Source organism: Onychomys torridus, chromosome 16, assembly GCF_903995425.1.
Source record: "Onychomys torridus chromosome 16, mOncTor1.1, whole genome shotgun sequence".
Classification (NCBI taxonomy): Eukaryota; Metazoa; Chordata; class Mammalia; order Rodentia; family Cricetidae; genus Onychomys; species Onychomys torridus.
The window spans coordinates 60,688,433-60,705,491 of NC_050458.1; the positions used below are offsets into that span (position 1 = coordinate 60,688,433).

At 46.1% G+C, this 17,059-nt stretch overlaps 1 protein-coding gene across 2 annotated transcripts in view; it reads left to right on the plus strand.

The window, feature by feature from the left end:
- Ano6 (anoctamin 6) overlaps window positions 1-15,351 on the plus strand; it is a 177,135-nt gene extending 161,784 nt beyond the window's left edge. For both annotated transcript variants that reach the window (XM_036208650.1, XM_036208651.1), the window contains 4 exons: window positions 1,790-1,995; window positions 5,915-6,117; window positions 7,336-7,441; window positions 12,349-15,351. In XM_036208650.1, the coding sequence (XP_036064543.1) occupies window positions 1,790-1,995; window positions 5,915-6,117; window positions 7,336-7,441; window positions 12,349-12,558 (725 nt within the window). In that variant the 3' untranslated portion in view covers window positions 12,559-15,351. The remainder of the gene's footprint in view (window positions 1-1,789; window positions 1,996-5,914; window positions 6,118-7,335; window positions 7,442-12,348) is intronic.
- The last annotated feature ends 1,708 nt before the right edge of the window (window positions 15,352-17,059 follow it).

Genomic DNA, 17,059 nt, shown 5'->3' on the forward strand with positions numbered 1-17,059 from the left:
AGTGGAGAACCGGGCATGTTCTAAAATACAGAACCACCCCTGTGATTGACAGGCATGTTTTAAAATACAGAGTCACCCCTGTGACTGCTTCAGAGTTACGTAGACAAAGCATGGCTGAAGCAGAGGCTCAGTGGTGAGACTATTAAGTAAACTACAGACATATGTGGTGGCCTCTGTGTGTATAGCTGGGGCTTGGGATTCATAAGAATGGGGGTTTGTGGGAATATTGGTAAGCAAGAGAATTGTGTGGTGTTTTTGTTGAAGGTCAGATTATTCCAGAAGCAGAGTGGAAGCTATTTTGGATGGGTCTGTATTTGGTGAGAGGACAATAATTAAGAGGTTACAACAATTAACTCTTGTTTGTTTGTTTTTTGAGACAGAGTTTCTCTGTGTAACAGCCCCAGCTGTCCTGGAACTATCTCTGTAGACCAGGCTGGTCTCAAACTCACAGAGATCCTCCTGCCTCTGCCTCCCAAGTGCTGGGATTAAAGATGTGCACCACCATGCCCATCATCAGCAGTTAGTTCATTTGAGTGATGAGTGCCGAAACAGAGGTTGTCGGCATGGGAATAGAAGAGGGGAGACTGGTTTGATGAACATTGAAGGGGCGACTCAGAGGGCAGATGAGGAAGAGAATGTCTAAGATAACTCCCAGGAGATGGAATGTGCAGGGTGTAAGAAGGAGGGGAGCTGGTGTAGAGATGGCTCTGGGGTCTGTAGGACATCAGGATGGCAATGTTACTGGGAAAAGTGAGTGCACAGGTCAGGCACCGAGGAGCCGTAGGTGAGGCCATATGGGTGGGTCAGGCATGCCTAGCAGGAGTTGTGAGAGACTGCCAGAGTGCTGAGGAGCCCCGGGCAGAGGAGCAAAGCAGGTGGAGGACTCCAGCAGGGTTATTTCTGTAGAGAAGGCTTTTGAGGGCGACATCATCGCTCAGGAGGGATTGGAACACGAAAGAAAGGTGCATAAAACAGGAGGAAAAGTCAACACTGAAACATTGTTGGTTGCTACAACTGGGAAAGTGGTTGAAGCCCTGTGGGTAACTGTGTTTTAGAGGCTCTTAGTTAATATATAACTTGGCTTTTTAAATTAAGTAAAACAAGTCCAGAAAAACCATCCCATGGAGAGGGAGATGCTTGGCCCTGTCAAAAACGATCTGTCTTTAACAGGGTCAAGAGTCTCCTGGGCTTTGGAATGTACAGCCACTTTCAGGGAGACGCGAGTAGCTTCCGTGCAGGGCTGAGGGCTTGTGGGATGGTGGGATGTAGGGCTTAGAGGATGGCTGAGTGGAGGAAGTCTCTCAAGGCTTTGCACTCCGTTTGCTTATTGCCAGCACCCTCCCGCCGTTCTCCGTCATCCTCTTCATAGCCACACACTTCTGCTTCTCTTCGATTGCTAGATACTTCCACTTTGTTCTCTTTTGGATCCCTAGCCATGAGTCTGCTTCTAATATTATCTTAACATGAAAAGGGAACAGTGTGCTTAGGATGCCTCGAACATATTACCAGGAAGTCACTGTGGTTGAGTCAATGAGTTTTCAATCTGTCGTTTCTTTTGAGTGAATATATGTGAAGGGAATAAGCCGCGCTCAGTCTCTGTCCTTTAGATTTCCTATTTGCATTCTGTTTATGTCGTCTTGCTGTGAGCGTTGAGTTGTGATTGGCTGTGAATGTGTCTCCTCCCTCGGGTCGGTTCTTTGCCTTTCTCTTTCTTTACAAGAATAAAGGAAAAATACGTTGTCCTGCTGTCTGTCCTCCCCTCTGTGACATGTGTCCATTCCGTTGACAGTTATTCAGTTTGGGTTCGTCACCTTATTTGTGGCCTCTTTTCCACTGGCTCCCCTGCTGGCTCTGGTGAACAACATACTGGAAATAAGAGTGGACGCGTGGAAGCTGACAACACAGTATAGACGCATGGTGCCAGAAAAAGCCCGGGATATCGGCGCGTGGCAGCCCATCATGCAAGGAATAGCCATCCTGGCTGTGGTGACCAATGTGAGTAGGCCTGGGATTCATAGTCTACACCTCCCACTATTATTTTTATTTGGTATGTGTGTTTTGCCTGCATGTATGTGGACCACATGTGTGTGTGGTGCCCAGTGAGGACAGACAAGGGATTAGAACCCCCTGGAACTGAGATTTCAAATGGTTGTGAACCACCATGTGGGTGCCGGGAACAGAACCCGGGTCTTCTACAAGAGCAGCAAGTGTTCTTCACCACTGAGATACTTCTCTAGCCCCCAGTATGGCTTTTGGTTGCTCTCAATTGCTTATCATTATTATTGACTCACCATGTCAGGACATCCTCCACAGGCCATATTGCTGCTCCTCTGCTGATATCTTTACCAAAAGAAACATAATAATAAGTACTGACACCTTTGACTCATATGTGACATAAAAAATCATCACCAAAGGGTGCTTTTAAACACAGACAGATATGGTTCATTTAGAGTCAGAACACCCTAAGAGAATCCCACCATACATCACTGTATATTCTAAAGTGACATCTTTAAAATATTAACTGTGATGAAGGAGAAATTGGCCATCCTAACAGGGCGTTAGTTACCCTCTGGTTTCCAGGGAAACAGCTCTCACGGGAGGCGGGCCAGTCCCTACGTCATGGCTGCAGCAGCTTCATGACTACATATGTCCCAGATGTGAGAGCACACCTGGATTGTACAGCCTGTACAGGTTGCTTCTCTGGGCACAGGCCAAGAGTCAGCTTTTAGGCAAAGCAATTCAATGGCAGCCTATCCAAGGATCTCTTGCCTCCCCTTGTCCTCCAAACCAGGATTATTTCTACACATATTTCACTACCAGAGTCTCACCAGGCCGGCTTCCCAGACAAAATGATTTTTTTTTTGTTTTAAATTTTAGCTTCTTAAACCACAGTTGCTGGGTCCCCATGAACTCCTGGGAAAGCAGAAGAGAGAGAGAGAGGCCGTGTCTGTCACAGGCTCTGGGGGAGGGAAGTGGGCTGTGGAGTCAGGCCGCTCTGAGATCCACTGATTCCCACACCACAGCTTGAGCTGTGGGATCCTGGCCCTGTGCACTTCAGAGCCCCGTGTTGTGTTTGTTAGATGAGTGATTCTGTCTCAGCATGGTTTGGGAAGTCGGTGAGTTCCAGCAGACCCATGGACCCGGGTCCTCCTTCACATGGTTGCTACTGTTTAACATCATTACCTGACATCATTAGCCATGGCTCCCTGAGGACTCTGACAGGCACTGACAGGCACCTCAAAGCCAGTCATCACACCCCCAACCCCCGGCTGGTTACAATGAAACAAGTTATGTGGAACCCAGCTGTCACCCCCCCACCCCCACCAGTTTTCTGAATTGCAGGCCACCTCTAGCTTTGGGGAGCTGATAGATTAAATCAGTTTCCTTTCACCCCAATAGCCCCTGCCTTCAGTGCCCACTGTGTTTCAGAATGAAGACTCATGTTTAGAGCCCTGACAGCCAGGCCTTGTAAGTACTACCCCAAAGCATGCATCTGTCACATCCAGTATGCTACAGTTTGTTAGGCAGGGCAGGCCCGTGGACCTGGGCGCTTCAGGAAGACTTTGGGCAGGAAGGTTTGAAACTGAAGGGCTTTGTGTTTGACCTTCAGAAACAAACAAACAAACAAAATTGATCTGGTTCAAATTCCTGATTCCTCAGGCATTCTGGAGTGATTGTGTTAAATACCGTTTCCCTAGATCCATGCTGTGGCTCTTCTCCATGAGCACAGATGGAGGATTGGCTAGGTTTCCAAAGCACTGTGTGTGTGTGTGTGTGTGTGTGTGTGTGTGTGTGTGTGTGTGTGTGAGAGAGAGAGAGAGAGAGAGAGAGAGAGAGAGAGAGAGAGAGTGTTCACACACACGGGGACACCCCCCACCCACCCACTGGCTAACTGGGACTATTGATTTTTTTTTTCTCTAATATACCCTAACAAAGCCCCTTATTAGATCTGTGTCGTTGATTACACTATGCACAACCCTTCAATCCGTACGATTAGCATTTGTTACACTTGTAAAATGCACTGTACACATGCATACAGGTAACCATGAAACATCATCTGTTACCACACACATATATAACCATCCCCCTGAAACACCCCCGTGATGTCCACAACCCAATGTGTACGAAAGAGGGAAGAGAGGCCACCAAGGTAGGAGACACCGAGCAGGCGTGTGCTGGGAAGTCATTTGGGTTAAGGCTGCTGGTTCCATAAATAAGCGCAGCTGACATTGTTGTGCCTTGCCAGAGCATCTGCTATTGAAGAGCAATTTTAATTTATTTTGATATAAATGGAACTTGTGTGTAGAACAGCATGGGAAATGAGGCGAGCTACGTTATGTGTATTCTTGCAGTGTATCTCAGAGCAGCTCAATTCAGGGGGGAAAGGTACCTTGTCAGGAAACGAGAGACTTATCTTCCTTGTTGGAATTTTTGTATCTTCCTGAAGCACGTCTTCGGGTGATTCTGTAAAAAGATAGCATTGAGCTAAATGATAGCAGGAAAACTTCATCTACTGAAACCTGGCAAACACCAAATCTTCTTGTTTTACCTCACTGCTGACAGGCAGACATTCATGCATGCATACATACACACACCTCACTGCTGACTGTAGCAGGCACACATGCATTCATGCATGCATACATACACACACCTCACCGCTAATAGGCACACATGTGTGCATGTATGCATACGCATACATACGTACACACACATACCCCTCAGGTAGGCACACATGTATCCAAGCATACACATACATGCGCGCGCGCGCACACACACACACACACACACACACACACACACACACACACAGATTGCAGAAAGCAAGGTAACTAGCTTTAGTGGAGGGTAGGGAGGCTTAATTGTTTTCTTGCTTTGCCTGAATCTTGTTTGTTGGTTTGTGGTCTCACTGCAACTAAACCATGTGTGCAGATGAACACTATTAAAAAGCACTTGACACCACAAACATGTCTGTTCTTGTGCTTCAGTTGGTGATTGGCCTAAAGTGCATGCCCTTTGTCCTTCCTGCAAACCAACTTCATATACTGAGTTAAAAGCCCAAATTAAAGATCTTTGGGGAAGGTCCGTGTGGTTCTAAATAGGATTTCATCCTAGGACACTTCTGCCTGGCATAGACGTGGACCCATCACTGACCTGCCTCTCCCTTCTATGCAGGAACATACGAAACTGTGTTATGTGATAATTTATGATTTCAGAACTTTATCCAGTTAATCTTTTGGAAGTTTGGATGCTCAGATACTAGATGCCATAAAGCTAGCATTGTTTTCTGACTGGGTGACCAGAACAAACCCAGTATTGTTTATCAGGCCATGGGTTATCTAAGTAAGCCTAAAATACCATAGGGGTAAGGAGCGTGTGAGCCCAGTGACTGCATATGACCATACATCAAGACAGATGTATTTTTCAGTTTTCATTCTTCTTTGTGAGAGACAAGTGATGTTTACGGAAAAAAAAAATCAGCTTTGTATAAATTCTTTATGCCACAAGTGAGTTCTTTAAAGCAAGATTATCTTCTTAATATTGACCTCAGTGTTATATTGCAAGAGTGTTCTAAATCTCAACCACGGTAGACTCGTTTCTCTCAAGTGAGCTCTGAGGCTAACCTGCTAGTGCAACTTGGAGTAACACTGATTTACACACACGCTATGCAAGGCAGCCCTGCTCTTCACAGGGCCTCAGTTCTTCTCCACAAACGGTGTTTAAAGAGTTTCAGAAGCTCAGCGAGCACCTATCGGGCCTTTCCCTCATTCCTGCCCTTAGAATGGAAGACCTCCCAAGTGTCCTCTGCTTTCATGTACACCTGACACCTAGAAGTGAAATTGGTAAGAACAATGATTCTGTTGCACATGAGCCATGGCTATCACTAACATTGCCTTTCTCATTTCCCCCACCGTAGGCCATGATCATTGCTTTCACGTCAGACATGATCCCCCGCCTCGTGTACTATTGGTCCTTCTCCATCCCTCCCTACGGGGAGCACACGTACTACACCATGGATGGCTACATCAACAACACTCTCTCCGTCTTCAACATCACCGACTTCAAAAATGCAGACAAAGAAAACCCATACATTGGGCTTGGAAACTATACCTTGTGCAGGCAAGTTTTAAAATGGACTCGGTCTTATAAAAAGCCTTTTTGGCACGTGTGATAAGATTCTATCTGGTGTGATGTAAGTCTGTGTTAAGAGACAGTTTCCATCTGGCTTTCTTTTTAATAATACTAAAAAAAAAAAAAAAAAAAAAAAGGCTAATAAAGACCAAGGGTAGTACTTTTAAACCAAATTTGAAAGGCATTCAAATGGACACGTCATAACTGATGGAGGAGAAAAGCTTTGTAATTCTTAGCAATGGAGATAGCTGAGAGTTTTACACATTCAGATCATTCCGTTCTTAAGACTGTCTCGTGAGGCTGGGGAATGTAGCTCAACTGGAGTTCTCGCCTACCTTGCACAGAACGGGAAACCAGGAATGTGGTGCATGCCCGTAACCCCAGCACGGAGGAGGTACATGCAGATGAATTGCTTCTAGTGGCGGCAAGCTTGGGATACATAGTGAGTTCAAGACCAGCCTGGGATACATTCTGAATTCAAGACCAACCTAGGATACATGGCAAAACTGTTTCAGTATAATAAAATAGGAGAAAGAAAGAGGCACACAGGCTCCCTGGTAGGAGCGCTTGCCTCCCGTGGGCATGGCCCCGGGTTCTATTCCCAGCAGCGTAAGGAAAGAGAAATAACTCAGGAGGACACACTGGCACCTCCCTCCGCAAAGACAGGAAGATGGGCGCAGTGAGGTGTCTCCTGTGCTCTGTGCCGGTGGCTGGGAGGTCAACATGGGTAGTGCACCCTAGCTCACTTACCAGTGGGTAGTTTGTTGAACATGTAGGTCATGCACATTTATTTTCTCTATTACAGATTCTTAAACCCAAGTTCATTTACTTCAAAGCCATGCTGGTTCAGATTTTCAATAACACAACCTAGAAGTCAGACAGAGCCAATCAAAACAGCTGTTCCAAGTGGTCTGCTTGAAGTGTTTTATGTCTTTTCAGAAATCAGGGATAAAGCCTTGTGGAAAATATGTAAATACTTTGTTAGTTTATAAAGATGGGCTTTATTTTACACAGCTAGAATCCATCATTTTCTGATTACATGCTTAGGAAGTGACTGCTGGATAACTTTCTTCTAGTGTTTGATACCAAACTGAACTTTAAGTGAAATGTACATGATGTCCACCATAAAAGTCTTTGCATCAAAGAAGACTCTAGTTTTAAAATCAGAAAGATTTGTACTCCTGATATTCCTGGTTGTGTTTTCAGGTACCGTGACTTCCGAAACCCACCTGGGCACCCCCAAGAGTATAAACACAACATCTACTACTGGCACGTGATTGCCGCCAAGCTGGCTTTTATCATTGTCATGGAGGTGAGACAAGTGTACTCTGAGATGGTCTACAGTTATGCCTATGCATAGGCCATCTATGTCCTTAAGTATTGCCAACTCTATAAACTATATAATCCTTCCTTCGTACTGCTTGCTAAAGACTGTTTCAGGACACGATCAAATCAGTGTTGGCCTGAGATAGACCTTCCATAACTCTGTGAATGAAATAGCTGTCTGCTTTAAATGTTAGAAAGCATGCCATGTCGAGGGAGATGCAGTTCCACTTAATACACTATTAACTGGGTGTCTTTTGCACTTTGGGGTGTTGAATAGTGTGTTTAGTGTGTTGGATTGCCAAAGGCGTCTGCCCATGGAGCTATGATGCGTCTCTGTTACCATTCAGAGCTACATGTAGCACACTGACTCCTAGTGCTTCTCTCTCTCTCTCTCTCTCTCTCTCTCTCTCTCTCTCTCTCAAATTAATGCTAAGAAAACAACACAGCTGTAGACTATCAATTGAGCTAGCCAGTGTCTTTCTCAGAGTGGATTAACTGGTAACAAATGACAGAGTGAGCCTCAGCCTCTGTTGTGCAAAGAAAGAAATCAGTCCTTGTTTGTATAAGCCACTATAGGTAAGTTTTCTGTCGTGTGCAAACACCAATCCAACAGTTCCAAGGCTTTGCAATCTGATTTTTTTTTTAAAAAAAGAGAGAGAGAAAAAAAAAAAGAAAAACCCCCGAAGACTAAGGAAATAGGTGATGGAGGAGAGGAACACTTTCCATAACAGACAAAAGGTGTCAGACATGGAGTGGAAAGTACAACATGGGTCATAAAGGAAGATGCAGCTCACCCAAGATGGGAGGCAGAGAAAAGAGGCAGGCCGCTAACAGAGAGGATGAGGATTAGAATGGGGGAGGATCCTCCGCCGCAACCTGACCTACCGCAGAGCTGGAGACACAAATGCTACCATTTCAGAGTGCTGACCTAGAAGTGCATTGAGAGGGAAAACCCGAAATTTTTCCACAGTTCAACGCTGCTGAGCCACAGGCCGCTCCAGAGTCAGTGGAGGAACCCATGGGGCTAGAAGAGCCTACATCAGACATTCTCATCCTGTGGGTCGTGACCATCGGTAATGCGTGTTTTCTGACGGTCTTGGGAACTGAGACACTGCTCCGGAGCAAAAGTACAGTTATGAAGTAGCAATGAAAATAAATTTATAGTTGGGGGTTCCTAAGACCCTCGGAAATATGTATTTTCCAATGATCGTGACCCACAGGTTGAGAACCACTAACCTAGATCCTAGCCACAGACAAGCATTGGCACAGGAGGGGAACTGGTGGACACAGCGGCATGTTTTTATCCCAGAGCCGGGGGATGTGTGTCCCAGGCCAGCCAGAGATACACTGTGTGGCCCTGTCTCAAACAAAACAAAAATCCATAGCTCTAAAGAGAAAAGGAAGAAACAGCAGGCCCTTCTCACAGGCTCATAAATACAGATATCCTCGTGGAATGTGTCGACTGAACCTGCAGGGGAACCTTTAAAAGACAGCGTCGTGCCACACTGGTTTAAACTGGAAAATTGAACCCGCCACCTGTGAATGTTAGCAACCTCTGCGCAGATGAAGTTGGAGAAGCTGAATCTTGACCTTCCTCTCTTGTGCCCCTTCCTCACACCTGGTTGCTGCAGCACTGTCTACTCTGCTGCTGTCCCCCAGTGAGGTCCGGGTCCCCAGCGGCATGGCAATGTTTGCGTCCCACGCCCTTCCTCCCTCTCTCTCCACTGTAGCCGTCACTGACCCCACTCGGGCTATAGTGACCGTCCACCAGTCTGTCCTGTGGCGAGTTCCTTGAGCAGCCTCTCCGCCCACCTGTTACCCAGCTGTGAGCACCACACAGCCAAGCTCTGACTCTTCCATGAAGCGCCTTCGCATGGCTTCAGGAAAATACTTGGGTTTTTTTGTTTTGTTTTGTTTTTTTAAGCAGAAAAACAGTCAAGGAAAGTGGGAAGGATAAAGGGGTGAGTTCAGCAAAAAGGGGAGGAACAGCGATGGTGCATCCCCGATAGTGGATCATCAGTGTGCTTACAGGGAGAAGTGGCCATTGGTCAGTGACACAGATGAGGATCAGCCCACCTTCGGCTGCGGACAGGTCATCACTACCAAAAATAACACACTCACAGTTAAGTGCTGCCTGGCACCCTCAGAGCACTGCATCCAGGGTAATGGGCACGTTCTGTTCCTCTCCACAGGGCGGCACCCCCCAGGGCACGTCACATGGGGAAGCCACAGAGCGAGTCTCAGCACATTTTTAAAAATGAAAATGAGATCAAGTGGCTTAGCCTAGGACAGTGCAATTAAATGAGAAATTAATCAGAAAAATCTGGGAAAGTACACATGTGCACAGAAATTGAATGACGTAGTCTCAAGCGACCAGTAAAGAAAATAAGATGGGGTTTTTCTTTTAACTTTTAAGCAAATGATAGTAGAAACCAACATGCCAAAATGTATGGAATATCATAAAGGTGGTACTGAGGTCAGTTTATATCACTGGCCTCATGAGATAAGCAGAGAAATCCCAAAGAGCCTGTGATCAGGCTTCAAGGATGAGAAACATAAGCTTCTCTCCCCAGCTCAGCTGGAGCCCAGTGCCACCAAACCTTTCTGCCTGGTTATCTCCAGACAGCTGCCTTACTCCTACGTGTTCTCATACCCTCTCTAGTCTACCCAGACTCTCCCTCTGCTCCAAACACAGTCTACTCCCCTGTGCACTCCAGACAACATCTTCATCTGGCCAGTTGCTCAGGACAGTGTTCTTAGAGTCCTTCTGGCCCCTTTCCTCTCTCTCACCGATGCGTCCTACCTAGCCTGCTGGCTCTCTCCTCAGCAGCAGACCATTAACCACTTCTTAGAGTCTTGCCTGCTCTCTCCCTGTGCCGGCTAGCTTCACATTGCTCCAGCAACAATGGCAGGTTCACTCAGGCTGATAGTTTGTTCCATGGTCACCTGCTGCCTCTGATCCTCTACTGAGACAGCACCCCAAACCAGGAGAATGCTATGGAGAGGTAGGTACCCCTTGTGGCAGCCAGTAAGCAGAGGGTTGGAGATAGAGTCCCAGTGTCCCCTTCAAGCACACACCACGATAACCTAACCTCCTCCTGCCAAATCCCATCCCTTCAGTTGAATTTCAAGCAGGCAGACAACCTTCAACAGAGGGCTTTGGAGAAACTTAACAGAAACCAAGGTCCACCAGGCCAGAGGCACCATCGTTTCTTGCCTAGCCGGGGCCTGGTTTCTACCTGGAGACTACTGTGTTCTGACCTCAGAGTAAAAACCAGGGTCCCTGCTGTGCCATCCAAGGCCTCACATGGTCCAGCCATGTCTGTGGTTCTCACCAGAGCTCCTCCTTCCATCTCGCCATTCCAGATCATGTTCTGGAAGCTTCCCTGACTCTGCCCTCCTGATCCCTTATTCCCTTGCCCTTAAACCCTTTGCTGAGTTATGTATGTGTAAACTCCTCTGCAGAAAGCGTCTGTGACGTGTCCAGCATCCTGTTGCACTCAGTGGGGTTACACTGATCCAGGTCCTCCCAAAGCTGCAAGCACTGTTTGACACTAGGCACAAACCTTTTTTTTTTTTAAGTATTTTTCTGGCAACTCCTCTTTATTCCTTTTGTACACCAAAAATACATAACCAAAGGGACTTTAGAACAGTGACTCGGAAGTGAAATTTAACTTCATCAGCAAACACAGAAAATAGAGGGTGGGACTAAAGTCAGGGTCCATTTGCAAATCAGAAAATTAGCAAAAAGGGGGGTGGGGGGAGGGGGATAGCTCCAAGTGCTGACAAGATGAAGCTCAGCTGAGACTGCCCACTGCTGGCGCAGCTAAGCCCCTGCAAGGGCTTGGGGAAAGTACTTGGTTACTTTGTAAAACTGGACGTTCATTTGTCCAGGTGTCTCAGCAGCGCCCCCTCTAGGTGCCTGCTCTTTAGAAACTTACAGAGACTGTTCCAGGATCTACACGTTCACAAGGGCACTGTTAATGCGGAAACTGCAAGCCAGCCCAGTGCCTAACAGTACAAGTATGTTAACCACGCACTCACCAGGAGCATCATCCAACAGTGGAAGTAAATGAACCAGCTACAGAAGAAATGGCAGGGAGGGATGTTAGAAACTAGTTTTGAATTTAAAGGGGGGTATTTTTCCCAAGAGGGCCCAGCAGTTAAGAGTACTTGCTGTTCTTGCAGAGGACCCAGAAACGGTTCCCAGCTACCACATGGCAGCTCACCACCATTTGTAACCCCAGTTCCAGGAGCTCTGATGCCCCCTTCTGTACTCCATAGGCAGTATGCAAACATGGTGCACAGACATGGAAAATACACACATAAAAAATTGTTTTTAAATGACTATTAAGAATTTTTATAAAGCTCAAATCAAGTAAGATTAAATACATCAATAATGAATACATACATATTTTGGTATTTTTCTTTATAGTAAGTTTACTTGCACATATAGGATAATATTTACCTTTGGAAAAGGAACAGGGAATTGGAAAAAGGCACACAAAATACAACAGCTCTGTTAGTGGCCTGACTTTGTAACTTATAGAGGATTTGGGAGCATTCATTTTATTTTATTTTTTACTACATAAACTAGACTGACTAAGGCTCAGTCTCCCATGTGCTGGATGACAAGGAATCAATTGCCTTCACCCCTTTGTAAGAAGAATGTATGTGGATGAAGACACACACACTAGCATACACTCCTCTGTCTCCACGTGCCACAGAAACACAGGAAATGTGCAGGCTAATGGGTCATGTGTTATGTCCTGTTGCTCTGAGACTGGCTGGCTACACTATCTGTCCTGTGCAGACACACTGCCATGATGTCGAGCCATAATAATCTTAAGGAACCCTGTGCCTCACTAACATTGTCTTCCCTCTCTCCCACAGCATATCATCTACTCGGTGAAGTTTTTCATTTCGTATGCAATTCCAGATGTGTCCAAAAACACCAAAAGCAAAATCAAGAGGGAGAAGTACCTCACGCAAAAGCTGCTCCATGAGAGTCACCTCAAAGACCTGACCAAAAACATGGGGCTTATTATAGCGGAGAGGATGGGCGAGGTGGTTGACAACAACGTGCGGCCGAAACTCGAATGAGGGAGAGTTTTATGTCCCGAGAAGCACTTTAAAAATAATTAACTGTCTGACGTGTCATGAATCACTAAAGAGGATGTTGCTCCGTCCCGTAGGCAAACGGCAGTCTTCACTGTGTCCATTTCTACCTGTATTGTCTTTCAGTTTCAGCGGGGAACTGGGAAACGGAAAACTTTGATCAAGAAAGGCATAAAACTGCCTACCTACCTGGAAAACCTGAATATGTTCCCCTTTTTGATAAATTGGAATTTTAGTAAACAGAAAAAGCCTCGAAGCATGCTTGAGTCCTTCCTGGGGACTTCGCTTTTCTGGTCTCAAGCACATACCTGTGCTGAATTTTTGCATTTTGCCAAATCTATCCCAGACCTAGTCCGTCCTGACAGTACCATCACCAAAGACCAGGCACACCTCAGCCTTAATCGCTTTTGTGTTCTTGACAATAGCCAGCTCAGAATTGAGTTTGGATGCCATATTAGGTGCCAGGTAGACTGAAGCGGTCACAGTATTCCAGTGTCTTACTCCACCCCTAAGGAAGGAGACCTCGCTGCAGACGACTCCATCTTCATTTCAGCCTGCATCGCACCCTCCGAGAAATACTCATCCTAGATTAGCATGAAGAGAGAGGATATTAAACGAAGCTTGTCCCAGTGACTCCACAGTGACACCTCTGCCTTCTAGCAGCACTCCCAGCATGCTCTGGGCCTGATCCGTGTTGACTGCTCCGCAGACCTTAAAGGAGTAAGATGAGAAAGTAGGAAAAAAAGGAACTCTTACTGATCTGGATATTTAATTTACCTCTTCATGATTATGTAAGTTTCTTAGGAACAGGATAATCAAATGATTGTGACTGCATTGTTATCAACATGATGGGCTGGGAAATGTGAGCCCATCAACTGCAAACTGACTTACCCAGAAGGAAGGCTCTACCAATCACAAAGCGCCTTCTGCTAGTCTTACTGAAAAGGCTCATGGTGGCCTGTTGACAATGGGCATGCCAGAGCAGCCTAATGACTAGCCCTGTCCTGTGATCCTTGTGTGGCTGGCATCACTCACTGGGAGCCCTACTGACTTTTCTGCTTGCCACAGTGTGACCAGCCTCTTTGCCGTCTCTGTTCATTTCCTAGGCCCACTAGCTCATTTGGTAATCACAGCTGTGCTGGAGACAGATCTACCCGGATTACTGCCCTTGGAGGGAGGAGACCCTGGATTTAATGTGAGCCCCCAGCCTCCTCTCAGGCCATAAGGCAATTAAGGGAAGGGCTGGTTTGTCTGCCCATGGCTTGCTGCTCAGCCCTCACCCCCTGGTGCCTTGCCCTATCTGCTGCTCACTTAAGCGGTTTCTTGAGCTCTGCAGCCTACATAGCTCAGCTTTCCTCCAGTAGGTCTAGAGGAGACATGGTTACTCCTCGCACCCTTGACAGAGATCAATGCTGGGTGAAGAAGGGAGGACCTGCCTCACAGCATCTGTGATGGGCCTCTGCTGACTGGAATGGTGTGAAGTGCCTGGGTGTCCAGGAGCCAATCCAAGGAAAGCGGATGGTTTTAGAGACCATCCTGGGCTGCAGTTTTAAATGCCTGCCCAGAATGGTCTACTAGAGTATCAACATGATTAATCAAAGCTTTTGAGTGGTCCAGTGGGGTCAGTGGGAACATTTCTCCACCTCCTTGGACTGGGAGTCCAGGACCTGCCATAGAGTGTCTAACTGTGCCGAGACCTAAGGGACTGCCTCCCCCCACACCAGGGATGTCCTCCCTCCACAGCCGACACCAGGTGCCACTCCCTGGCCCCACTCCGACTGCCCTGGAGTTCCTCACTCGCTCTATTACCTCTTCTCCAGACCCTGTGCCCGTTTCCCAAGGATCGAAAGTACTCACACCTTACAACCCGGAAAAGGATAGATTCCCTGCATCTCTCTTTTCCTTCTTTCTTTGTATACAGAGAAAACTTCAGATGGAAAGTGCATTTATTCATCCATATCCCCCAGCCAAGAACTCCCTTCACAGTGTAGAAAGTGCCACTGTGGACAGGAAAAACCACACAAACAAACAGAAAGGAAAAGAACGAAGAAAGAAAGAACACTCTGCTTTTCCAAAGGGAAAAGTGTGATGTCTATTGCCACCAGGACATTCTGCTGAAAGGCTAAATTGCAGTGGGCTGTAGAGTCCCATGGCATCAGTATCATTCCGACCCGTGCCAAGTTGGTGATGAGAGAGGAATGGGGTGGTGGGGGTGGGGGAGACACCTGCAGTGGCAGTCTGCATCTGTCAGTAGCAGTGAGGGAGCACCCAGCCCCAGGAAAACTAAGGGCATGACAGTTCTGGGTGTGGGGAGGATCTGGCCCTCCACCTGTCCCAAGTTAACCACTAGAAAAGTTTTATCCTTTTATATTGCCTTTGAATTTTAATGAATTGAAACGGTAGACCCAATACTCAGGGGCTTTTTCTTTAAACGTTCCTCAGAGCTTTTAGATGTTCCATTAGAAATAGAAGGGTTGTAATTTGTCTTGAAGCTAAACAAGGCCATCTGGTAACAAGTTTGTCAAGTTCTCCCTTTGTAGTGCTCGTGAGTCGTGAGTTCCATAAGATATTCATTTGCGTTGGGGGCAGAACGTGATGCGTTCGTTACATACTTCTTGTGCGCTCCTTGCGTTCCCGTTATGTTTGAAAAATGGAAGCGGTGCACAGCTTAGCTAAAAAGGGACTGAAATTCACGATGCTTCCCCACACAATGTAGCATCAGTGTAATGTTTGTAACTGATGTTTGTTAATTTCTATGCATTTTAATATTTTTTAATTATGAGCATTTTAATAAATTCAGTTTTACAAACAATTCAATGGTCTAACTAGGTTTAATTGTCTTATTAATGTTTTTATGGGGACAGATTTCTAAGATTTTCCAGTAACTGGGTAAGTATCACTTAGATAATGGATGTATACTTTTGTAGAAGACTAGCTAAAATTACTTCTCATGCCCTGTGTTTACATGGATTTTCTTAAAAGATTAAAGATGGGGTTTCAGCCAGGGTAGCTGCTAGTGCTGAACTAAGCCTGTAAATCCAGAGGATCTGAAGACTCACCTGCTCACCAAGCCAGGTACACTAAAATCACTAGTGAGATGACAGCCTTGTCACTATCATAGTGAAGGTGTTAGTGCTGTCAAGAGACTCCATGACCATGGCAACTCTTTTAAAGGAAAATATTTACTTGGGGCTGACTCACAGTTTCAGAGGTTTAGTCCATTATCTTCATGGCAGTATGCAGGCTGACATGGTGCTAGAGGAGGAGCTGAGAGTTCTCCATCTTGATCCACAGGCAGCAGAAGCAACTATGAGTCTCACTGGATGTAGCCTGAGCATAGGCGACCTCAAAACCCTCCCTCCACAGTGACACACTTCCTCCAGCAAAGACCACACCTCTAACAAAGCCATTCCCTAAGGGAGCCATTTTCTTTCAAACCATCACATTCCACTCCCTGGCCCCCACAGGCTTGCAGCCATATTATAATGCAAAAAAAAAAAAAAAAAATGCATTCATTCCAACTTCAAAAGTCCCCATAGTCTATAACAGTCTTAAGCTTATTAAAAGTCTAAAGTTCAAAGTCTCTTCTGAGATGCATGCAGTCTCTTAACTGTAAACTCCTATGAAATTAAAATCAAAAAGCAGCTCACATACTTCCAACATAATGGCACAGGATATCCATTACTATTCCAAAACAAAGGAAAGGGAATATAGTGAGGAAATACTAGACCAAAGCGAGACAGAAAACCAGCTGAGCAAACACTGCATCTCCATGTCTGATGTCAAAGCATTCTTCAGATCTCCAATTATTTTCAGCTTTGTTGACTGCAACACACTTCTTTCTCTTGGGCTGGTTCCACTCCCTGTTAGCAGCTCTGCTAAGCAGGTATCCCACGGCTCTGACCTCTCCAACATCTTGGGGTCTCCAAGGCAATCCAGGCTTCACCTTCACAGCTTCACACAATGGCCTCTCTAGGCCCTCATTCAGAGACACCCCTGACACATGCCTGGGCTCAGTGTTTTTCTTCAGTCTCAGAGGAAGATTCCACAACCCCTTTCTTTTGTCCTTGACCCTCAGCTGGAACCACATGGCCAAAGCAGCCAAGTTCTGCTTACTGTGGCTAGAAATGCTCCCTTTGTTCAATTACATCTTCACTAGCTTTCTGTTTTACATGGTTATCTTTCCTGCCTAAGCTTGGCTGTCCTGAAACTTGTTTTATGGAACAGGCTAGCCTCAAACTCAGAGATCCATCAGCTTCCTCCTCCTGATTACTGGGATTAAAGACGTGTACCTCCATACCCAGCTCTGAGATTTTCCTTAATCTCTTTTCACAAATTGGAAGTTTGGCTGGGTGGGATCTTGTCCATAGGTCATCACTCCCTTTATTCCATTTCTTAATCTGTTTATCTTCTTGAACACAGGATTTAGCCCCATTCTACTTCCTGGTACCCTTTTCTCCTCAAATTGTAGATTTTGTGTTTTCCC